Raw genomic sequence first — 25,177 nt, forward strand, 5'->3', positions numbered from 1 at the left:
TAAAAAAATTCCCCTAAATTCCGATTCTCCCACAACGGGGTAAAATGAAAAACGTGTGTCACCTGCAAAATTGTTTTCAATGTGTCCCAGGCCCTCTGTAGTGTTCTCGCAATTGAACATCTAGTGTCCAAAGTGCCAAAATGTGCAGTTTCTAAGTGCGTAAAAATATTATCAAATGACCTACCTGATACCCTAATTAAATACTGCCCTAGTGCATTGTCGCCAGCTTTACAGCATCTTTGTATCTGCGCAGAAAAAAAATAGCCTTGAAAGAACGGGAGTGATAGTCCCCCATCTGACTCAGCCAGCCACAGATACCTCTGCTTTATGCGGACCCTCTTCCTCCCCCAAATTAGGTCATTTATTAAAACTTCCAATCTATAAAAAAAGGCATCCTCTATCCAGATGGGGGAAGCACAGATCGGATACAGAACCAGTGGTAATATGATAATTTTTACTAATGCCAGACGATCAGTTTGCGGTATTACCAATTTTTGCCAGGCTCTAATTTTCCCCTTTACTTTATCTATTACCAGGGAAAGATTTAACTCATAAAATCTACCTATGGGGACACCTATCCTTATCCCCAGATAGTCCAGGGAATCATCCATAGCCAATATCCGAACCTGGGAGCCTCCGTTGGGGGCATTTCGATTTAGCAGGAGGAGTGAGCCCAGTTGATTAAATAACCGGACAGTTGACTAAACTCCTCTATCACCTGCATAACGTAGGGGACAGCCTTCCAGCCCTGATCCAAAAAGAGAATAACATTGTCTGCATAGAGCCCGATTTTGTCACTCTCTCCCGCTACCCCGAACCCCTGAATCTGACCGCCCAGACGAATCCTACAAACCAGCGGCTCCATAAATAGCGCGAATAATAAGGGACAAAGGGGGCATCCCTGTCTCGTGCCACGTTGAAGCTCAATAATGGAGGAATTAACCCCATCAATATTAACTCGGGCGATTGGTTGGGTGTATAACAATTGAGTCATTGCAATGAAAGTAGACCCCAGTCGAAAATGTGCCATAGTCTGCCACAGGAAGGACCACTCTACCCTGTTGAACGCTTTGGCAGCGTCTAGAGACAGGATGGAGTGGTCTGTTCCCCCCCCTACCGACAGGTTCAAATACGTCCCATACAGATTCGCCTGAATCTGTCTCCCAGGTATAAATCCTGTTTGATTAGGATGAACCAGGGCTGCCAAACCGTTTCAGACGGTTTGCTAAAGACTTTGCAAGGATCTTATAGTCTGTATTGAGGAGTGGTATGGGCCTGTAGGACCCAACCTCACTGCCGTCTTTTTTTTAAATTAAGATGATGATTGCCTCCCTAAAAGATGGAGGGAGAGAACCATATCTGTAAGATTCACTTAACACCTGCAACAAAATAGGGAGGAGTACTTTAGCGTGATATCTTTTAAGTTCAAATGGCAAACCATCCGCCCCAGGGGATGAGTTATGTTTAACCGACCGAAGAACATCTTCCAATTCTGCCTGTTGTAAAGGATGATCAAGCATTCCAGTTTCCTGAGGTGAAAGAAAGGGCATTTCTAATTGGTCCAAATAGTCATCAATTTTAGAGGAACTACATACCGTTTCGGATCTATATATAGTAGAGTAATAGTTGACAAATTCCTGTCTGATCAGATCCGGATCCTTCGCTATCTGGCCCCGAGTATTTCTGATATACCTAATTTTTGGTCCCACCGCTTTGATTGGCGACCAATGCGGCTAACAATTTACCTGTTTTCCCCTCCTCCCTGAAACGTCTTTGTCCTTAAAAAAAGTTTGTGTTGGGCCTTATTTACCATAAAAGACCTGTATTGTAGGTTGGCTTCTTTCAATTGTATACGAAGTGAATCCGTACCGTATTTAGTCAACGCACCCTGCAACCTCCTAACTGTCTCCCTCATTGCATTTTCCTGCTTATGGAATTCCGCTCGTTGTCTTTTTATTTTACTGCAATAGAGGCCCCTAATATAGGCCTTCAAAGCGTCCCATACAAAATGGATATGGGTGGAGCCCTCATTATGATGCCAAAATTCAAGGATCTCCTCATTGATCAAATCCCGCTCACCAATAACCTCCAACCAATAGGGATTCAGTCTAAAGGCTCTATTGGGACGCGTATTTAACCCCGCCCCCCTGAGCAGAAGCAGAACCGGAGAATGGTCAGAGAATCCGTGCAGTTCATATTTCATCTTCACCACTTGATCGGACATAGCCCCATTTGCGAAGGCTAAGTCGATTCTTGACATTGACCTATACGACCGACCAAAGCATGAATACGCACTTTTTTCCCATGCAAATAGCGCCAAACATCAACCCAGGCAAGCTCCTGAGTGATGCTGCCCAACAGAGACCGAGTCTACCTCTGCTCAGAGGAGAGAGATATCCTATCCAGCACCGGATCCAAAACTGAATTAAAGTCACCTACCAGCAACATCGGGCACGGGGGTTTACTACAAATAGTTAAGGCTGAAGCTCAGCCTATAGTTGTGGGAGGGGCATGTAGTATTTAGCCCCGCGCCTACCTCACTCCAGCCTGGCGTTCCTGCGGCGTGCAGTAGTGTCCGGTCATCAGCGCAGCCACCTCACTTCCGGGTCCGCCCCTTCTGCTTCCTCCGGGGGCAAAGTCCAGCGTTCGGCTCTCCTCCGCTCCCGGCGTCTTTGGGATACCACGGTACGTTCAGGCCAGGGTCTGCTGGTCACCTCACGTTACTTGGGTGGTTCGGACTGGATTCCCCGAACCTGCATTGTCGGGGTCACTGTCCATCACCCCTTTCAAACCATCCTTCTTTCTGTCCACTTTTTCCATACCCTGAGTTATGTCCTAGTCTATTTCACTGCTGTACGTGTTCCTTCTCCACATTACACTTTTACAATACTTCTACCCATGATGTGATGACGATTTGATCATAAGCTGCATCCTGCAGATAACAGCATTTTTCATCAACCTGCGGGTGGGCGTGTGGCTGTGTGAATGAAATACTTACACTGGTTTTCAGACTCTTAGAAATCAGAAGTAATGTTCACATCCTTCATCTGCTGCAGAGCCTTATTCAGTGCATCCGAGTATGTCAGTCTCCACGGTCACTGCTATATGTATCATGGGCCTCTCCTCAGGTCGTCTGTCTTCCCTTACACCGCGGTTCTCGGATCCTCCGAGTTCTCCCAGCTCGCAGCATCCTCGCTACATTACCTGTCGTTTGCTGGGTCTTTCCGGATCGCCCGGGCTCTCTCTCCTTCACGGGGTTCGTCCTATCTCAGGTCCTGGATCGCCAAGGGCCATCTCTCTCCGGTTCGCCCGGTCCATGTATTTATCTCCTGGATCGCCCAGGTCTCTTTCCCTAGTTCGCCTAGGGTTCTTCTTCCCCCTGGATCGCCCAGGTCTCTTTCCCTAGTTCGCCTGGGGTTTCTTCTTCTCCTGGATCGACCAGGTCCTTTTTCCCTAGTTCGCCTGGGGTTCTACCTTCCTCCTGGATCGCCTAGGTCTGTCTTCAGCTTACTCCGCTGCCTGGTCTCTCTCTGTAAAACACGGGTGCGGTTTGTCTTCTTGTCTCCAGTCGATTTGTCCCTTGTGCCCCTAGGTTACGTCCCAGGCTCGTTCGCTCCCTGGGCCAGCAGGGTCAACTTGATCCTTTTCTGTGTCTTTTCTGTCGCTGCTTCCTTTGGGAGATCGCCTCCCATTTCTCTTCCCAGCTGTCGGTTAACTGGTCCTCATATGCGTTATCTTCAGATCGTAGGTTCGTTCCGTTTTTCATCTCGCGTTCAGTCGAGGGTTAAATCCTCTCTAAGGTAAGTTCAGGTTATGCTCGGTCCCTCTGAGGGCTGTGTTTTTTTTCTTTCTTTCCCTCTTCTCCTCTTCTGAAGGTCTGGATTTTTCTCTAGCTTGCCGGTCCGTAAGCAAATTCAGATCTCCAGTTCTTCGGTCTTAGGCTTCTTCTGGTAAGTATCTTAAATTGTCTAATTTCCCTCGCCTTTAATCTTCATTCTCAGCTGTTTCTTTCGCTTTTCTGCAGCTTTGTTCCCCCTCTCATTTACATTTTTTCCGCAGGTCAAGGATGTCTCACGTGTCAGAAATGGAAGACAATATTTACCTTCCTGGAACATCGGCTTCTGGTCACTCCGGCAGCGCTTCCTTGAGGAGCTGGACAGTGCCTAGGCTAATCACCAAACTCAACCGCAGGGGGATTCGTCATCCCGCGTCGGCCCGCAAGGCCGCTTGTTGATGACGGCCCCGAGTTCAGTGGAAGTTCAGTCTAGCTCGCCTTCCATCCAGCAAGCCCTGTCCCAGATTCAGTCCTCTATTAGCGGGCTGGCCAGTTCTATATTCGACATTCAGGCCAGGGTTGCAGCTCTCGAAGCCAGACCCTCAGCAACCCCCACCTCCAGATGTGGCAGGTAGGCCAGCTCCTGGTCCTCTAATTGCCCCGTCTCATTTCATCCCCGAGCATATTAAAAAGGACATCTTGGCTGGGAAGGATGTGAATTTGGCCTCCATCCTCATCGCCTCCCAGGACATCTCGGAGAATCGGATCTTTAATTGCGGGGAGGTTTCGGTGGTCTTGAAGGCCAAAGACGCCAGACTCAATCGCAAATTGTCCATTGCCGAGTTTTTCCTGGCCTTTAGCCTGTATCGGGACATTGTCTGTTTGGCCGATCCATCCAGGAGTGAGGAGCTTGATACCTACCTGTATCGGGTTTCGGACCTGGGCCACAAGTACGGTGGCTCAGCGTTCTATGATTACTACAGGTCCTTTTCCGCCAAGGCAGCAGCAGCCCTGTCGCAGTTTCAGTTCATGACTAATTGGGCCGATCTCGACATGGAGCTGTTCTGCCGTCATTTTGCCGGTCTCAGAGCTCCCTCCTGTGCCTCTTGTCAGTCTATCTTCCATACCTCTGACTGGTGTCCCGATCAGGCTCATCCTTCCCAGCAGGGAGCTGCTCCTAGTACTTCAGGGGCCGTCAAGAGTTCGGCAACTCTAGACAAACTGGGCAGACCAATTGTCTATTTAGGTAGCAGCCAGGTCTGCAACAACTTCAATGCGGGAGGTTGTGCCTTTAACGCCTGTCGAGCTCTTCATATCTGCTCGGCGTGCTTTCGGGCTCATCCGCGTTCGGCCTGTACCAGGAAATCTTCTAAGAGCTCCTGACTAGCCGACATTGATGTAGACCTTCTGGCTGTTCTGCTGCAGGGTCACCCAGACCGTCTTTTTGTGGCTTTCCTCTTGGCCGGGTTCCGGGAGGGCTTCCATACAGGGCTCATCACCCTGCCTCACGGGTCATGCGTTCGGCCTTCGGTGACCCGGAGGCCGTGGATGCCCTCCTTCGATCCGAAGTCGAAAAGGGTTTCATTATTGGTCCTTTCCTCCACATCCCGTTTCAGTCCTGGCGGATCAACCCTATTGGGCTAGTTGTAAAACAATCTTCCAATAAAAAACGCCTCATCTACGATCTGTCAGCGCCTCATATGTCATCCACCCCAAGCCTGAATTCTCTCATTCCATCCGAGGAGTATTCTATGCAATACTCGTCGGTGGAGGAGGCAATCCAGCTCATCCTCCAGTCGGGGGTTGGGTCTTGGCTTGCCAAAGTAGATATAGCTGACGCCTTTAAGCTTCTCCCAGTCCACCCGCATCTTTGGAGGTACTATGGTATCAATTGGTCGAACAGGTTTTTTTTTGCCAATCGCTTAACCTTCGGGTCCAAGAGCAGCCCCTGGCTGTTCGACTAATTTGCCAGGGCTCTCCATTGGATCCTGGTGCACCACGGCGGTCTTCCCATGGTAATTCATTACCTGGATGACTTTTTGCTTGTTGAACACCCTCATCTGGTCCCCTCAATTCCCGCCACTCTTCTCGAAATATTCTCCCTGCTCCAGGTGTCTGTGGCCTCCGCCAAGACCGAGGGCCCAGCCACCAGGGTGACCTTCCTGGGCATCACGTTAGACTCCGTCAAAATGGAGGCTAGTCTGCCACCAGAAAAATTGGCCAAGATCTGCTCTGCCATCTCTAGGGTGGGTCTGCTGAATCATGCCACGAAGATAATGCCCCAGGGCCGGTCTTTTCTGGCCAGCCTGTTGCATCTTTCTCCACAGTCCATGACCAGGATTCTGTGGTCCACCTGGACTGCCACGCCATCTCGGACCTTGCCATGTGGAGCACATTCCTTTCAGATTGGAACAGCATTTCCCTCTTCGTTCCTCGCTGGGACTCGGCTTCCCCGATTATTTTCTCGGACGCCGCCGGTTCCATCGGTTTTGCTGCAATCTTCAGGTCCCACTGGCTGGCGACCGGGTGGCCTCCGGAAATCCGGGCAGACCCAGCTGCCATTAGTTCTTCTCCCCTCCTGTAATTATATCCCATCGTGGCTGCCGCCTTGGTTTGGGGCAGCTCCTGGTCCAACTTGCCAGTTCTGTTCGTCACGGATAGCCAGTCCCTGGTCGATATCATCAATTCCTGCAGGTCCAGATCGCTCAGGGTCATGGCCCTGCTGTGAAAATTTGTGTGGCTATCCCTCACCTACAACTTCCATGTTCGGTGTGCTCACATTCCAGGGGAATCCAACACTGCCGCTGACGCCCTGTCCCGTTTCTGTTTTTCCGCTTTTTTTCAGGAAATGCCCGAAGCGGATCGTACTGGCACTCAGGTCCCACCGCTCAACTCATTCATCCTGGATTAGCATCCTTGGTGGTCCAGGCAGAGAGACTGGTCGAGGGTTCTTTATCTCGCAACACAGCCAGGAATTATCGGGCCTGGTTCACAGCTTTCAGCAAGTTTTCTCAAGAGTTTCCGAGGGGTCAGCTGGAGGAAACCTCATATGTCATGGCGTTCATTGCATTTTGCCACACCCGCCTGTCTTTATCCCACAACACCATCAAACTATATTTAGCGGGGCTCCAGCATCATCGCATGATCGCCAAGCCAGATGGGGGTTCCATCCTTGCCACACAAGCCATCAAGGCAACGCTCAGGGGTCTGCAGAAATAGGGGAGGGGTCCGCGCACCCGTAGACAGCCAGTGTCAGGGGAATTATTCAGAGCCCTATCCTCGGCCTTAGACGGCAGTCCTTTTGGGCCCTCTCTTAGCACGGTTCTGAAGGCTGCTATTTACCTCGGGTTCTACGGCTTTCTCAGGCCTGGCGAATTCACATCTGTCCCCGGGCGTCATAGCTTCCTCCAGAAACGCCACCTAGTCTGGAACAAAGACCATTTTGTACTCTATCTCCCGTCCTCCAAATCCAACCAGTCTGGTCCACCCACGGAGATTAGGTTTTTCCCTTCAAATAAACAATGGTGCCCGGTCAAGGTTCTGTGGCAGCTGTCGTCCTGCTTCATCGTCTCTCCACTAGACTCCCCTCTGCTGCCTTGCGCATGTAAGCCACTTACCACATCAAAATTCATGTCCCTCGTCCGGTCTCTGATGCAGGGGTTGGGTCACGACCCCAGCACTATTTCAGGTCATTCTTTCCGCATTGAGGCAGCGACGGCAGCTTCTAAGCATCAGGTCCCCGCACATGTTATTCGCTGCATGGGGCGTTGGCGTTCGTCTTGTTTCGCCCGTTATATACCAGACCCCCAGGCAGAAATTTCTCAGGCTTTCCATACACTGGCTTTGTAATGTTTAAATAAATCTATGTTTACCTATTCGGAGTCTTTGGCCCTTTTTCTTGGCGTACCAGCGGTCGTGGCGGGTGAAGCTCAGCCTGTAGTTGTGAGAGGGGCATGTAGTATTTTGCCCCGCGCCTACCTCACTCCAGCCTGGTGTTCCTGCGGCGTGCCCCTCCCTCCCCTTTCTTTCACTCTCACCTTTTGGGTATGCCCCCTTTTCTTGGCGTACCCGCGGTCGTGGCTCGCGGCACACCACAGCCACTAGGTTCAGGGTTAGGGTTCCCTCTCCTCCCGCTTCTCGCTATCTCTAGCCCTGACCATAAATAAACGTAGACAACAGGGATAGAACAGTGGATGCAAAAGGGGGAGGGACATAGACAAAAGCTAAGATAGTCTCCTGTCCATTCCACTGACCGTGGAGAAAAACATATCGACCCACCCTATCCACCCGATTATCCAACGGATGAAAATCAAACCCATGATGGATATGCACACTCACACCCCTTCGAATATGATGAGAGGCATGAGTGGTATTCCAATTTCGCCCATCGCCTCTTTAATTGGGGAATCTTCTTAACCGTTGCATGCGACTCCAAAAAAGCCACAATTGCCGGGAGGTGCCGGGCCATAACACCAAACACCACTGTCCTTTTAATTCTATCCCCCAGCCCTCACACATTCCAACACAAACCCCTACGCATCATTATAAGCTATCACAGGACGAAACCTTCCACAGACCGGCAGGAGATGGTAAAGAGGTCCCCTAGGCCCAGCGACAGCAGCTAACCCCCCACCCCTTCCCTAATACCCACCCACCCCCCACCCATAACCATTACCTAAACCCACCATTTGGCTCACAGAGAATATTATCCCCATCAACCTCTTCCACTATCGCCAACCCCACTCCCTGTCCAACCCCGCTCCTCACTCCACCACCATATAGCCAACGTGAAATAGTACAAACGCCATCAAAATATAAATTAAAGATCCCAGCAGGGGCTATAGACCGGTCAAATCAAGGCACTGTGCGGCCTCTGTAGGTGTAGAAAAGAATTGCACAGAGTCGTAAACAACCCTGAGTTTGGCCGGATACAACATTGCGTACTTTATATGTGCACAGATTAACCTTTTTTTCACATAAAAAAAAGAGTGCCTTTTATTTTGTGTCTCTCGACAGAAATCCGGGTATATTTGAATGTCATTCCCATCAAAGCCAATTTTAAGGATCTCTCTTTTGCGTCTAAGTACCCAATCCCGGTCCTTGGAGCAAACTAATCTGGCTAATAAAGCTCGGGGGGGAGCACCTGGAGGGGGCTTCCTCAAAGGGATTCTATGCGCTCGCTCTACACAGAAGGAGGAAAGATCGTAATCCGATCCCAATGTTTGCACCAGCCACTTTTGCACAAAGTCCACTGGGTTATCTTGTTCCACCCCCTCCGGAAACCCCATCAGTCTTATATTATTCCTCCGGGATCTATCTTCTAAATCAATCAGTTTATTTTTCAACCCAAGACATTCTTGCTCCACACCCTCAAGGCTTTTTTTTTTGTTAAACCCAACTCCTTATTCACTCCAACTGTCTCCAGCTCCAAATCTTTTATTTTTACTCTTAATTTTGTAATTTCATCCCTAATTATAGTGATGTCACCCTGTAGAGCAGCCATTGTGATTAATTGCGATACAGTGCTATTAGTCTTATTCACTGCCCCCAAAATTTTAGCTAATTTATTATTAACACCCTGCAGTACTTCCCTATCAACCTCCTTAGGATCCGCGGAAACCAACATTGCAGCGGCTGGCTTATTTCCGGCCGCCTCAAGGTGGCCTCCCGTTTATTGGGACCCCCCCAGTCCCTAGTTTAAACAGTCCTCCAACCTTCTAGCCATCTTCTTCCCCAACACAGCTGCCCCTTCCCCATTGAGGTGCAGCCCGTCCCTACGATAGAGCCTGTAGCCGATAGAGAAGTCGGCCCAGTTCTCCAGGAACCCAAACCCCTCCTTCCTACACCAGTTCTTGAGCCACTTGTTAATTTCCCTAATCTCCCACTGCCTTACTTGTGTGGCCCGTGGTACAGGTAGTATTTCGGAAAATACTACCTTTGAGGTCCTTGCCCTAAGCTTTTGACCTAAATCCCTGAAATCATTTTTAAGGACTCTACACCTACCCCTAACTTTGTCATCTGAAAACTCACTGGCGGTAGAACTGCCAACAACAGAAGGTCACCTGGTCACCCGGGCGTCGGTATCGGCATCAGCATCAGCGAGCTGCGGCAGGAGCAAGAAGGCAGTGAAGAGAGCGGCGGTGGAGGACAAACGATGGAGCGATGGAGGCAGCGGTACGGCGGTGGGGCGATGGAGCGTCCAGCAAGGAGCGAGGGGACGGAGGCACAGCACGTTCTACGTCATGCACGAACCAGGCTACTCAGTATACAGAAGTTTAATCATATTACTAAATCTGGGGCCGAAGCCCATCTTAAGAAACACTCTCCAAAGGAACCCCCACTCAACCCTATCGAAGGCCTTGGAGGCGTCAATAGACAATATGGAACGAGAAGACCCTCCGGAAGTCTGCAGATTGGCAAAAAGCCGATGGAGATTGTAATGGGTCCCTTTATTAGGCATAAACCCATTTTGGTCTGGGTGTTTAATTGATGTCATAACGCTGAATAACCTCCGCGCCAAAATTTTAGCCAGTAGTTTAACATCTGTGTTAAGGAGAGAGATAGGTCTATATGACCCCAAATCATTGGGGTCTTTACCCTTCTTTAATATCACTGTAATCACCGCCTCTGTCATTGTTTCTGGAAGAGCTCCCTACTTTATTGAATCTAAACATTAAAAATGGCTTCTCCTCCGAGTGAGTTCTCTCATGCTTAGAAAGACTTGATTTCTGACTAAAAGATTTCACACATTTATGACATGAAAATGGCTTCTCTCCTGTGTGAATTCTCTGATGTGTAACAAGTTGCGATTTCGCACTGAAACACTTCCCACATTCAGGACACATGAATGGCTTCTCCCCTGTGTGAGTTCTCTGATGTATAACAAGATGTGATTTCAGAATAAAACATTTCTCACATTCGAGACATGAAAATGGCTTCTCCCCTGTGTGACTTCTCTGATGTATAACAAGTTGCGATTTCTCACTGAAACCCTTCCCACATTCAGGACACATGAATGGCTTCTCCCCTGTGTGAGTTCTCTGATGTCTAACAAGATGTGATTTCAGAATAAAACATTTCCCACATTCGAGACATGAAAATGGTTTCTCCCCGGTGTGACTTCTCTGATGTATAACAAGTTGCGATTTCTGACTAACACACTTTCCACATTCAGGACACATAAATGGCTTCTCCCCTGTGTGAGTTCTCTGATGTCTAACAAGATGTGATTTCAGAATAAAACATTTTCCACATTCTGAACATGAAAATGGCTTTTCCTCTAAGTGGATTTTTAGATGACCCTCAAGACATGATTTCTGACTAAAAGACTTCCCACATTCAGGACATGGAAATGTCTCCTCCCCTGTGTGAGATTGCTGATGTCTATAAAGGTCTGCGTTCTGACTAAAACATTTCCCACATTCTGAACATGAAAATAGCTTCTTTCTTTCATGAGTTCTCTGATGATAAAGAAGAGTTGATTTCTGATTAAAGCATTTTCCACATTCTGAACATAAAAATGACTTATCGTCTACATGGACTTTTAGATGGCTCACAAGTTGTGATTTCCGAGTAAAACATTTCCCACATTCCGAACATGAATGCGGCTTCTCTCCTGTGTGAGTCCTCTGATGTCCAACTAGAATGAATTTTCTGGTAAAAGATTTTCCGCATTCTGAACATGAATAAGGCTTCTCTCCTGTGTGAGTCCTCTGATGTACAACTAAAATGAATTTCCTGGTAAAAGATTTTCCACATTCAGAGCATGAAAATGACCTTTTGTTTCTGTGATTTCTCTCATGCAAAGACAGATTACTATCCTTTTTTAACTGTTTCTCACGGGGAAATATTTTTCCACGTTTCTGTTTAGCTCTTTTTCTGCCAATCAGTGATTGATTAGATGAAGATTTCTTGTGACCAGTGGTGTCAGTGGACAGATCTTTGCTTTGAAAGACTGAGGGTACATTAGGAGTTTTTGTATTAGCTTGTGTGGTATTGTTATCTTCTACTTCATGGTAGGAAGATAAATTGAAGTATCCATGGGAGCTGCTCAACCCGTCTTCACCTAGAAAATTAAACAGAATTTTCTTATTTTCCCGAAGAAAATGATTTTGTATTAATCATTTAAGGTTTAATAAAACAATATTAAGTCAGGATCAGGAAACAAAGTAAATCAGAAATGTAATAACACAGGATAATGTACAATTTAGCAAGTAAATCACATTTACTTGTATAACGTTTTCAGGAGGTTTTAGTCTGCAAAGTTCCCAGAATTTAATCCCTTGTAGAGATAGTGTTTCTATCCAGACCATACAGTATAATACATCCCAATGTCAACAGACAACACAAGCTCCCCCAGAGTGTATAGGATAGATATCATGAATGGAAGCAAATTTGGCATGAACATGTACACACCACCTGAGTATACGCCCACTGTATGGCCCTAACATATGCTCTATGTCACCCATATGCTTAAAGGGCTTCTGTCACCCCACTAAACAAATTTTTTTTTTGTGTGTACTTATAATCCCTATCCTGCCATATTGCCATACATTATGTTATTAATAATTTTCGTTCAGTAGATTTAGCAAAAAACGTACTTTTATGATATGCTAATTACCTTTCTACCAGCAAGTAGGGCGTCTACTTGCTGGTAGCAGCCGCAGAAAATCGCCCCCTCCTTCTGTTGATTGACAGGGCCAACCGCGATCTCCTCCTTCGACTGGCCCTGTCAGCATTTCAAAAATCGCGTGCCTGTGTTGATTCGGCGCAGGCGCTCTGAGATAAGGAGGCTTGCCTCCTCAGCACTCCCTCAGTGCGCCTGCGCTGATGACGTCTTCTCTTTCGGTGATGTCATCGGCGCAGGCGCACTGAGGGAGTGCTGAGGAGGCGAGCCTCCTTATCTCAGAGCGCCTGCGCTGAATCAACACAGGCGCAGGTGACAGGGCTGGCCAGAGGAGGAGATCGCAGCTGGCCCTGTCAATCAACAGAAGGAGGGGGCGGTTTTCTGCGGCTGCTACCAGCAAGTAGACGCCCTACTTGCTGGTAGAAAGGTAATTAGCATATCATTAAAGTAATTTTTTTGCTAAATCTACTGAACGAAAAATATTAATAACATAATGTATGGCAATATGGCAGGATAGGGATTATAAGTACACAAAAAAAAAAATAGTGGGGTGACAGAAGCCCTTTAACAAAATGTTCACACTTTGGGGAACATTATTAATGAATGAACACCAGGTTTTCACTTATTTTTACCAGTCCCAATTAGATTGTGGCTGAGAGGGTCCACTGCTAGGATTAGCTAAAGCTTGTGTGACCACCTACTGCAATTTCATGGGGCCTATGTCTTTTCTGGACATTACCTAGACCTACTCTTATACATGCTAAATTGCAAAACACATTTCCTTATTAAAGTGACTCTCTGGTTCAAAACAAATTCACATTAACTGGGAAATGAACTGAACACTTACATGGTGCCCTCCTTTTCAACTCTTTAGCTGCAGATCCATCAATTCCCTCACTGCTTCTCAGACTACACGATGCATTCCACACATTTGGTAGCCCAAGACACTTCTAGATGCCCTTGGATTGGCTAGTAGTGCTCACATGAACAGTGTTGACCAAACCAAGAGCAGGGCTGGACAAATAGGAAGTGTCTTGGGTTACTAATGCAGAATGTGCAACAGACAGTACGAGAAGTAGTGCGGCCATCTTCAATTGCAGAAGAAGTTTCTGTGAATTAGCAAATCTTCAACTGAAAATATGCAAAGCAGGGCACCATTTAAGTGTTCTGTTCTCTCCCAGTCAATGTGAATTTTTTCTTGAAGAGGAGGGTTGCTATGATTTTGCGATTCTCCTTTTGTTGTACAAGTATCCTATTAAAACAAACTGCAAGTCCTTAGCACCTGTATGGACCCTTTCCTCCTATGGATATATCTGTCTAGTCAGTTCTCTGTTATAACTGGCCTCTCACCACAATTACTATTATTTTACCACAGTTATAAGGACATTTATTTTTATATATTCTTTAAGAAACCTGACCTCAAGATATACAGAAACTGCACTCACTAAAGTGACAAATGACCTCCTGACAGCAAAATGCAACGGTAACTACTCTCTGCTCATTCTCTTTGACCTCTCTGCAGCTTTTGACACTGTAGACCACCATCTCCTGCTCGCCATGCTCCAATCCATCGGCCTAAAGGACACCGCCCTCTCCTGGTGTTCTTCCTATCTCTGGTCGCTCTTTCAGGGTATCATTCGCTGGCTCCACTTCCTTACCTCTCCCCCTCGCTGTTGGAGTTCCTCAGGGTTCAGTCCTAAGCCCTCTCCTCTTCTCCCTGTACACAGCACCAATTGGACAGACCATCAACAGATTTGGTTTCCAGTACCATCTCTATGCTGATGACACACAACTATACACTTCATCCCCTGACATCACACCTGCTGTATTGCAGAACACCAGCGACTGTCTCTCGGCCGTCTCTAACATTATGTCCTCTCTCTATCTGAAACGTAATCTTTCAAAAACTGAACTTCTTGTGTTCTCTCCATCTACTAACCTACCTTAACCTGATATCTGCCTCTCGGTGTGCAACACCGTCATCACTCCTAGGCAGCGCGCCCGCTGTCTCGGGGTGACTTTTGACACTGATCTTTCTTTCACCCCCTATATTCAATCTCTCTCCCGCTCATGTCGCCTGCACCTCAAAAACATCTCTAGTATCCTCCCCTTTCTCACTATGGAAACAACAAAAACTCTCATTGTTGCCCTGATCCACTCCCGCCTTGATTACTGCAACTCACTATTAATTGGCCTCCCCCTCACCAGACTCTCCCCTCTCCAATCTATTCTTAATGCAGCAGCCACGGTCACCTATCTGTCCAACTGCTACTCTGATGCCTCTGCCCTGTGTCAGTCATTGCACTGGCTACCCATACACTATAGAATCCAATTCAAACTGCTTGTCCTCACCCACAAAGCCCTCCACAGTGCTGCACCACCCTACATCTCTTCCCTCATCTCTGTCTACCACCCTACCCGTGCTCTCCGTTCAGCCAATGACTTACGACTGACTTCCACAAAAATCCGAAACTCTCTTTCCCGGCTCCAAGATTTCTCTCGAACTGCACCGGTTCTCTGGAATACCCTACCCCAAGAAATCAGGCTTAATCACAACATGTACATGTTTAAGCATTTGCTAAAAACACATCTTTTCAGGGTGGCCTATCACCTCCCTTGATCTAACCTCCCCATAGCCCATTTATCATTCCCTGAAGCTGAGCCTCCACTGCACCCAGAAGCACTTCGTATATTGGCTGCTGACCAGCTCATATGGCTTTATATCTGCTCCCCTATTCTCCCAAAATAGCTGGACTATCGTACATAACAAGCACTTCTACCTTTTGTGTCACCCCTATCCCCTCATAGATTGTAAGCTCTTGCGAGCAGGGTCCTCATTCCTCTTGTTCTAGTAATCGACTTGTCTGTTGCTATGTTGTTATTTATGACTGTTTGTACATGAACCCCTGAATTGTAAGGCGCTGCGGAATATGTTGGCGCTATATAAATAAAGATTATTATTATTATTATAATATCTGAAAACTGGAAATATAATAAACAATATGGAATGATCGCGGTTATAAAATCATTATCCCATAAGAACAGAACAGGACAATCACTGAAGAGGAAAACTCAATTCCACAATGTACGTTTCTCCAACTAAAAGAAAGGAACCTTCATCATGGAAGCCCTAATACTTTCTTTCATATCTATCTGTCACGAGGGTATCAAGAGCCACGTCTGACTCCGTTATACCCGGGGTCAGGAGGTCGCAGCGGGTGGCTGCGCGCTCTATATCTAAAGATCACGTTGTTTCTTAGTGATTGTTTTCTGTGTTTGCCTTGCTATCCTTTTTGTCTCAATCAGGGATCCGTAGCTTCTCCTCCTCAGCTGTTTCTTGTCTGCCACTCCCAACATCCTTATATTCTCCCCTCACACTTCTCTAGTTGCAAGTTATAGAGCTTCCTGCCTGGACATCTATACTGACCCACTGGAGTTGTGAATCCTGGTTGTCGTTCCAGAGTGCTACCCTCCGGATCCCTGTTGGGCTTCTTGTTGTCTCCTGTTGTCGCCCACCTGGGATTATATGTTGAGTTTGTATTGTCTGTCCTTCCCTTGGTGTTTTCCTTTAGAGCTAGTGGTGCGGACTAGTGTTCCCACCGCCCTGTTCACTATCTAGGGCTCAGCTTAGGGAAAGCCAGGGCTTTAGGCACGTGATCGGCGTACGGGTGAGGAACCCGTCTAGGGACGTCAGGGCAGCCAGGTGCCAGCTGCTAGGTGAGTCAGGGGTCACCACCTTCCCTCTCACTTGGGCAGGGCCTTCCTTGTTCCCTCCCTCTGCGTCACGTATGTGATAGTCACGCCGACCGTGATATTATAACTGGCCTTTACTTTTTGAGAAAAAATAAATAATTTTTTTTTTTTTTTTTTTTTTCTCTACTTAGAATCCAATATGGATCCTATTGCTGCCTTGGCAAAACAGCTTCAAGGCCTGTCTTTGGAGGTGGCAGGATTGAAGTCGTCTGTCCTCCAACAACAGCAGCAAATGCAGCAGACCGCACCCCCAGCGGTTGCTATGGGTAACCAGGTAGTTACAGAACCCAAGGTTGTTCTTCCTGACAGATTTTCTGGGGGAAGGGACAAATTTGCGACGTTCCGTGAGGCCTGCAAATTATACTTTAAGTTGCGCCCTTACTCCTCAGGTAATGAAGAACAGCGGGTAGGGATTGTAATTTCCCTGCTTCAGGGGGACCCACAATCCTGGGCGTTCTCGTTACCCCCTGGTTCTCAGGCTCTCCGGTCAGTGGAGGGATTTTTTGGGGCTTTGGGTCTCATATATGATGACCCTGACCGAGTCGCCCTGGCTGAGTCGAAGTTACGGAGACTCCTACAGGGAGATCGGTCAGCAGAGGAATATTGCTCAGAGTTCCGTAGGTGGGCTACGGATACTCAGTGGAACGACCCGGCTCTCAGGAGTCAGTTCTGCTCTGGGTTATCTGAAAGGGTTAAGGATGCACTGGCGCTGTATGAGACCCCCCTTTCCCTTGATGCTGTTATGTCCCTCTCTATCAGAATAGATAGGCGTCTTAGGGAGAGATCGAAAATTCCTGAGCAATTGGTTACCTCTCCCAAACAACAATTAGTCTGTACTGACTTAGATGAGCCTATGCAGCTAGGCGGAACTTCTCGTCAGGTCCGTCCTCCTGAGGTTCGCCGCAGGGGGGGGGGCTTGTTTTTTCTGTGGGGGGAAGGGTCATTTCATTAATGTCTGTCCCTCTTTTCTCAAAAACAAAAGACCGTCGGAAAACTACTAACCCCAGGCTGTGCGGAGGATGTCAGCCGGGGGGTATACGTTTCCTCCATACGAACATCTCAATTTGTGTTACCAGCGGTTATTGTTTTTGGTGTTAAGACGGAGTCTATTTCTTTTTTTCTAGACAGTGGAGCAGGGGTAAATTTGATAGATGCCCATTTTGCCCGCACTATGGGTTTGTCTCTCTGCACGCTGCAGAGACCTATTCCCGTATTCGCTATAGATTCGGCTCCTCTGTCTCAGAGAAACCTCACCCACATTGTTCATAATTTACACCTTCGGGTAGGGGACCACCATAATGAGTGTCTTTCATGTTACGTTCTGGAGGGCCTTCCCTCTCCTGTGGTATTGGGTCTCCCCTGGTTGGTAGCGCACAATCCAGTGGTGGATTGCCAGGCCAGGGAGATATTGGAGTGGAGTGAGCATTGCAGAGAGAATTGCTTAAATAACAATTGCTTAATCGCCTCCATAGCTTCCCTACCTACATTTATTTCGGACTTTGAGGACGTTTTTTCTGAAAAGGGTTGTCAGAAGCTACCACCTCATCGTCCTTATGATTGCCCGGTTAACCTGATTCCCGGTGCAAAATTACCCAAGTCCAGGTTGTATAATCTTTCGGGTCCCGAGAGACAAGCCATGAAAGATTATATCTCCGAGAGTCTGGCTAAGGGACACATCAGACCCTCTTCTTCACCCGTGGCTGCAGGGTTTTTCTTTGTTAAAAAGAAAGATGGGGGCCTGCGTCCTTGCCTAGATTTCCGTGAGCTAAACCAGATAACCATCCGAGACCCATACCCTCTTCCTCTCATTCCTGACCTTTTTAATCAGATTGCGGGTGCTAGGTGGTTCTCCAAACTTGATCTTAGGGGGGCCTACAATCTGATTCGTATCAGGGAAGGGGATGAGTGGAAGACAGCTTTTTACACCCATGAGGGGCATTATGAAAATCTAGTTATGCCTTTCGGTCTGACCAATGCCCCCGCTGTCTTCCAACATTTCGTTAATGATATTTTTAGTCATCTCATCGGCAGGTTTGTAGTCATATACCTAGATGATATCTTAATTTATTCGGCTGATCTGAAAACACATGAGGTGCATGTCAGGCAAGTACTGCAGATCCTACGGACGAATAAATTATATGCGAAAATTGAAAAATGTGTCTTCGCCGTTCAGGAAATACAGTTCCTGGGATATCTATTATCTGCTTCAGGTTTCCGTATGGATCCTGGGAAGGTCCAGGCAATTTTAGATTGGGATCTTCCTGAGAACCTTAAAGCCCTACAACGGTTTTTGGGTTTCGCAAATTTCTATAGAAAGTACATTAAAAATTATTCAGTGATCGTTAAACCCCTTACCGACATGACTAGGAAGGGGACGGATTTTTCCAAATGGTCTGACGCCGCTAAAAATGCATTTTCCTCTCTAAAAGAGAGGTTTACCTCGGCACCTGTTCTAATTCAACCTGTTGTCTCCCAGCCTTTTATTGTTGAGGTAGATGCGTCAGAGGTGGGAGTGGGGGCTGTATTGTCTCAGGGTCCGTCTCCTGGCAAATGGCGCCCTTGCGCTTTCTTTTCCAAAAAATTATCTTCTGCAGAGAAGAACTATGATGTTGGAAATAGGGAACTGTTGGCGATTAAACTGGCGCTTGAAGAGTGGCGTCACTTCTTAGAGGGAGCAATCCACCCCGTCACGGTGATTACGGATCACAAAAACCTTCTGTACCTAGAATCGGCTAAGCGTCTCACCCCTAGACAAGCTAGGTGGTCGCTATTCTTTACCAGATTTAACTTTGTAATCACCTATCGTCCTGGGGCAAAAAATACCAAGGCAGACGCGTTATCTCGTAGTTTCCCTGGAGGGGGTAATGTTAGTGATCCGGTACCTATTTTACAAAGAGGAGTGGTTGTCTCTGCTGTACACTCTGTTCTAGAGGGAAAGGTGTTAGAGGCCCAGGGGGACGCCCCGGCCTCTTGCCCCTCAGAGAAATTGTTTGTACCGTTAAACCTGCGTCTTGAATTATTAAAAGAACATCATAATTCGGCACAGGTAGTAAAGCAACCTTGGAGCTATTATCTCGTCGTTTTTGGTGGCCAAGGTTGCGTCAGGATGTAATGGATTTCGTGTCTACTTGCTCTACTTGTGCACGCGCGAAAGTCTCTCATACACGTCCAGCAGGGTCTTTATTGCCACTTTTTATTCCCAATAGGCCATGGACACATCTGTCAATGGATTTCATCACTGACTTACCGTTGTCTGCGGGTAAAACAGTTATTTTGGTAGTAGTAGACAGGTTTAGCAAAATGGTACACTTTATTGCGCTACCCGCACTTCCTAATGCTAAAACTCTTGCTCAGGTGTTTATCAGTGAAATCGTGAAGCTTCACGGGGTCCCTTCCGATGTGGTTTCGGATCGGGGAACCCAGTTTATTTCTAAGTTTTGGAAAGCTTTTTGTTCCCGTTTGGGGGTACACTTGTCCTTTTCCTCAGCTTCCCATCCTCAGTCGAATGGACAGATTGAGCGTACCAACCAAAACCTAGAAACATATTTAAGGTGTTTTGTGTCTGAAAATCAAGAGTTGTGGTCATCATATTTACCGTTAGCTGAGTTTGCCATAAATAATCATTATCAGGAGTCCACTGGCAAGTCACCATTCCTTGGTGCATACGGTTTTCATCCCCAATTTTGTACTTTCAAAGAGGGGGGGTCTTCTGGGGTTCCCGAAGAGGAAAGGTTTTCTTCATCTCTTTCATCAGTATGGCAGAAGGTGCAAGTTAACTTGAAAAAGATGAGTGGTAAATATAAATGCATGGCCGATAAGAAACGGTCGCCAGGTCCGGACCTAGGAGTGAATGACTATGTGTGGTTGTCTACTAGGAATATTAAGTTGAAGGTTCCCTCTTGGAAACTGGGCCCTAGGTTCATTGGTCCTTATAAAATAGGAGCCGTTATTAACCCTGTGGCTTTTCGCCTGGAGCTACCTCAGACTTTTAAGATCCATAACGTCTTCCATAAATCGTTACTCAAGAAGTATGTTCCACCTCTAGAACCATCACCACTGCCACCTCCTCCTGTTATTGTGGATGGTAATCTGGAGTTTCAAATAGCCAGAATTGTTGATTCTCGTCGGGTCCGCCGCTCTCTTCAGTATCTGGTGCATTGGAGGGGTTACGGTCCCGAGGAAAGAATGTGGGTTCCAGCGTCAGAGGTAAACGCCAACAGGTTAATTCAGGCTTTCCATACCTCTCATCCGGAGAGACCTGGTCCTGAGTGTCCGGAGGCCCCTCGTGAAAGGGGGGGGTACTGTCACGAGGGTATCAAGAGCCACGTCTGACTCCGTTATACCCGGGGTCAGGAGGTCGCAGCGGGTGGCTGCGCGCTCTATATCTAAAGATCACGTTGTTTCTTAGTGATTGTTTTCTGTGTTTGCCTTGCTATCCTTTTTGTCTCAATCAGGGATCCGTAGCTTCTCCTCCTCAGCTGTTTCTTGTCTGCTACTCCCAACCTCCTTAGATTCTCCCCTCACACTTCTCTAGTTGCCAGTTATAGAGCTTCCTGCCTGGACATCTATACTGACCCACTGGAGTTGTGAATCCTGGTTGTCGTTCCAGAGTGCTACCCTCCGGATCCCTGTTGGGCTTCTTGTTGTCTCCTGTTGTCGCCCACCTGGGATTATATGTTGAGTTTGTATTGTCTGTCCTTCCCTTGGTGTTTTCCTTTAGAGCTAGTGGTGCGGACTAATGTTCCCACCGCCCTGTTCACTATCTAGGGCTCAGCTTAGGGAAAGCCAGGGCTTTAGGCACGTGATCGGCGTACGGGTGAGGAACCCGTCTAGGGACGTCAGGGCAGCCAGGTGCCAGCCGCTAGGTGAGTCAGGGGTCACCACCTTCCCTCTCACTTGGGCAGGGCCTTCCTTGTTCCCTCCCTCTGCGTCACGTATGTGATAGTCACGCCGACCGTGATACTATCAATCTGTTCAGTGCATTGAATATAAGGAATTTCACAAACCAATTAGGAAAATTTAAGAGACAGAATTAAAATCTGGAACTATAATGAACAATATGGAAAAATTCCTCTGAATAGATTATAAGATTATTATCCCATAGGAAGAAAATGGGATAATCATTGCAGAGGAAAACTCAACTGAACATCGTGAGCCTCTCCAACCAAAAAAAGAAGGACCCTTCATCATGGACACCAAAATGCTTTATTTCATATATTTCTGTTATTTGAATTGGGTATGAGAAATTTCACAATCCATTTATGCCATTTGAAGAGTCAGAATTTGAAAATTAGAATCTTCATAAGAATTCCGTGAACAATCCACAAAATAAAACACATTCATAGGCATACTGGATCCTAGAATTTGTCCGTTCCATTGTAGTGGCTTGTAACTCAGGACATGAAATTACGTGAAGTTTAGAAAACTTCAAAGATATGACAGATCGGAGGTGAAAAATGATCCCTACTACATCAGTAAAGGTTTTCTTCTCAGTTGTATCAGACTGAGACATCTCTCTTTGACCGTCTATTAAAAAATAAATATTCTTGCTAAAATTCTATATCAAACTAGAAAACTGCCTCACCCTGGCTAGTACCTACTGCACCTTCTCTCCTGGAGCTAAAACGTAAGGTTAATCGCCTGATACGCTTAGAGAACGGATATACCACAAAAGAGGATCAATTAAAAAGTTTTCCTCTCAATGGCCTGCCTGGATTAAATATTCAGAACTGGCTGGTGAACACCTTGCCAAATTATCTGTACTCTGCAATGGCTGATTACATTTTGGCTCCCACTGGGATGGCTGTGGGGAGAGCGTAATTTCTTTATATGACGTTTGGTGGTGAAAGCTTTTTACACTTTAGGGTTGTTGCGATACCATAAAAAAGTGTTGCGATACTCGATACCACACGAAAAAGATAAAACACCAAAAAAGCCACGTGCATTCCGCATTTAAAAATATGGCGAATCGCGGTTTTTATTTTTTATTTTTTATTTTTTTCTGTTCTGACGTTCACTGCATAGGAGATTTTTTTTTATATTTTAATAGTTTGGACTTTTCGGACGTGGCAATATGTGAAATGTTTATTTATTTATTGTTTATATATTTTATATGTAAAATTGGGAAAGGGGGTGATTTATACTTAATATTTTTTTATTTTTTTTGACTTTTTATTTAATAACCATTTCCGCCTTAGGGGCTAGAACCTGGGATCTTTTCATCTCTTGTCCTATTCACCCTGATAGAGCTCTATTAGGGTGAATAGGACCTCACACTCTCCCTGCTGCCCTGTGCATAGTACACACAGCAGCAGAAAGATTACCATGGCAGCGATGGCTTCAGTAGCGTCCTGGCTGCCATGGTAACCGATCGGAGCCCCAGGATTACATTGCTGGTGCTCCGATCAGAAGCTGCCACTAATAAGAAGCTGAGGGGACCCTATGGCCCCTGCCACCAATGATTTTAATACTGGGGGGAGGTTGCACTGCGCCACCAATGATAATTAACCTTTAATACAGGAGACGGGTGCCGGCAGCAGATCGGCCGCAGTTAACCCCTCAGGGTGCCGGCTATGTGATTTGACATAGGCTATTTATGTTATTGTAGGGCGGCCCCCACTGATGCCATGGGTGTATATTTTTTTTTCCCAAACCAATATCCCCCTCCACGTTCGTCCACTGTGGTCCCCCGATATTTTGGCGAGCTGTATTGTAATGAGCTGTAACTTCACAACGGGGCGGAGACGCAGTCTTCTGCTGTGGGCGTCTCCTTCTCCCTGGCTGTGAGAGGTCTACTCTGATTGGATCGCGCTTAAAGCCAGGGAAAAGGAGACGCCCACAGCAGAAGACTGCGTCTCCGCCCCCAATGCGAAGTTACAGCTCATTACAATACAGGGCGCCAAAATAATGGGGGACCACAGCGGACGAACGGGGGGATGGGTTCAAAAATAAATACACCCATGGCATCAGTTGGGGCCACCCTACAAGGTAATAACATAATTAGCCTATGTCAGAACTGATGAAAGGTCCTCTTTAACTATGATTGGTGGCGCAGTGCGCCCGCCCCTCCTCCGCCCCTCTCTCTTCTTATTGGCAGCAGCGGCACGGGGGGGAGAGAGAGTGACTCCTTCTCCCCTTTGCTGCTGAGGGAACATGAGCGTGCTTCATGTTCTCTGATGCTAGGCTGCGCAGTAGGGCATCCTAGTATCGATAAATGTCAAATCCTGGTATCGTATCGATACCGGGACAAAAGTATTGATTGGGTATCGATATTTCGATACCCGCAACAACCCTACTTTCTATACAGCATTTTCTCACCTTTCATTACATGGTGTTCTTGAATAAGCTTTAGTATGCTTCTTTTGCACAGGAGGGTTGGTGGATGTTGTCTTATATTATGACAAATGTAAAAAAAAAAATTATCTGCAAAAAAAAAATTTCAATAGCAGGATTTTCTACATCTTCAGCTCCGTGGATCATATCTACATTTCCAGTAGCCGCTGATAAATCACTTCCAGTACAAGTGGTTGTGACTCCAGCTGATTATGGCCACAATGACACCACCTTTATCAGCAATAGACACATTGGGAGGGTTTATAGAGTATGTTCCCCTCAGGACCACATACAGCATCTCCACTGCCTGTATTTCCTTTAGACCAGATTTAATAGGTCGCATATGGTGCAGAGAGTTCCTTTTTATTATCATGTAGAAGGGGACGATTTCTTTAGAGGTGTTATCCAGTAATATATAATGATGACCTATCCTCAGGATAGGACATCATTATCAGATAGGCAGGGATTCGAGTCCTGGCTCCTCCGCCAATCAGCTGTTATGGAGAACTGCCACTCTCACGAGGTGAGCGTAGCCGGCTCCTGGCATCTCTACAGTGGCTGTGCTTGGTATTGCAGCCCAGCCCAATTCACTTCAATAGGGCTGAGCTCCAACTAGGCCATGTGACTGATGTACGGTGATGTCATATGGCCTAGAAAAAGGCAACGGCGCTCATGGATTGTCAGACCCACGCTGATCTGATATTGGTGACCAATCCTGTGGATAGGTCATCATTATTTATTACCGGATAACCCCTTTAAGTTAATGAAACCCTGTTCTCCTATTGATGGAAAATTTACTACAAGAATAAGCAGTATGTTCTGTAATCCTGACCAGTGAGATGACGGCTTTGCTTCAGTATTTCCATAATGAAGTGTGAATGACGTCAAATGTGGATGCCTCTTTGTTCACCCCCTCTATAGATCAATCAGCTTTGATAACAGCAGATAGAGGGTTAAACAGTGATCTCTGTTGTTCAAGCAGGATAATGGCTGTGTATTACTACTACTGTGGGCATAATGGCAGTGTCCATGCGATCAGAATGCAACAATAGTTTAGTGCAGGTCTTCTGAATACTCCTGTCTGTACCGTACTAATACAACACTGATCCTCAAGGGGTTAAGTTATACATCAGAAAGCATCATTAGGCAGAAGGTCCTGAAGCTCCAAATCTGTCACATTTCCTACAATCTAAACATTAAACTGGCTTCTCCCCTGTGTGAGTTCTCTGATGCTGAATGATTGACGTATAAAACATTTCCCACATTCTGAACATGAATAGGGTTTCTCTCCTAAGTGGATTCTTAGATGGCTCACAAGATTTCTGACTAAAACTTTTCCCACGTTCTCAACATGAATATGGCTTCTCTCCTGTGTGAGTTCTCTGATGTCTAACTAGAACCAATCAAGCTTTATTAAAACAATAGCAAGACGAGAAATATATAGTAAATAGGACATGTAAGAAAACAGGATAATGTACAATTTCAGTATTTCAAGAAAGATCAAAAAGATCAAAGAAAATATCATGGTTTTCAGGAGTTCTTTGTCGGCAAAGGTCCCAGAATATAATCGCTTTGTGGAGATAACAACAGGTGTTTCTATTCAGACCATACAGTATAATATTTCCTAATGAACAGGTCACAGAGCAGGCCCACCACAGTCTCCTCTGAATGTCAATGTGCCATCAACAGGT

General features: G+C 46.6%; 1 protein-coding gene across 1 annotated transcript in view; it reads right to left on the bottom strand.

The window, feature by feature from the left end:
• Positions 1–10,054: 10,054 nt before the first annotated feature.
• The window catches only part of LOC120999664 (oocyte zinc finger protein XlCOF6-like), a 2,208,135-nt gene continuing 2,193,012 nt past the window's right edge, over positions 10,055–25,177 (bottom strand). The window contains exon 7 of the mRNA XM_040430669.1: positions 10,055–11,840. Within this exon, the coding sequence (XP_040286603.1) occupies positions 10,369–11,840 (1,472 nt within the window). The 3' untranslated portion in view covers positions 10,055–10,368. The remainder of the gene's footprint in view (positions 11,841–25,177) is intronic.

This window comes from Bufo bufo, chromosome 4, assembly GCF_905171765.1.
Source record: "Bufo bufo chromosome 4, aBufBuf1.1, whole genome shotgun sequence".
NCBI classification, from domain to species: Eukaryota; Metazoa; Chordata; class Amphibia; order Anura; family Bufonidae; genus Bufo; species Bufo bufo.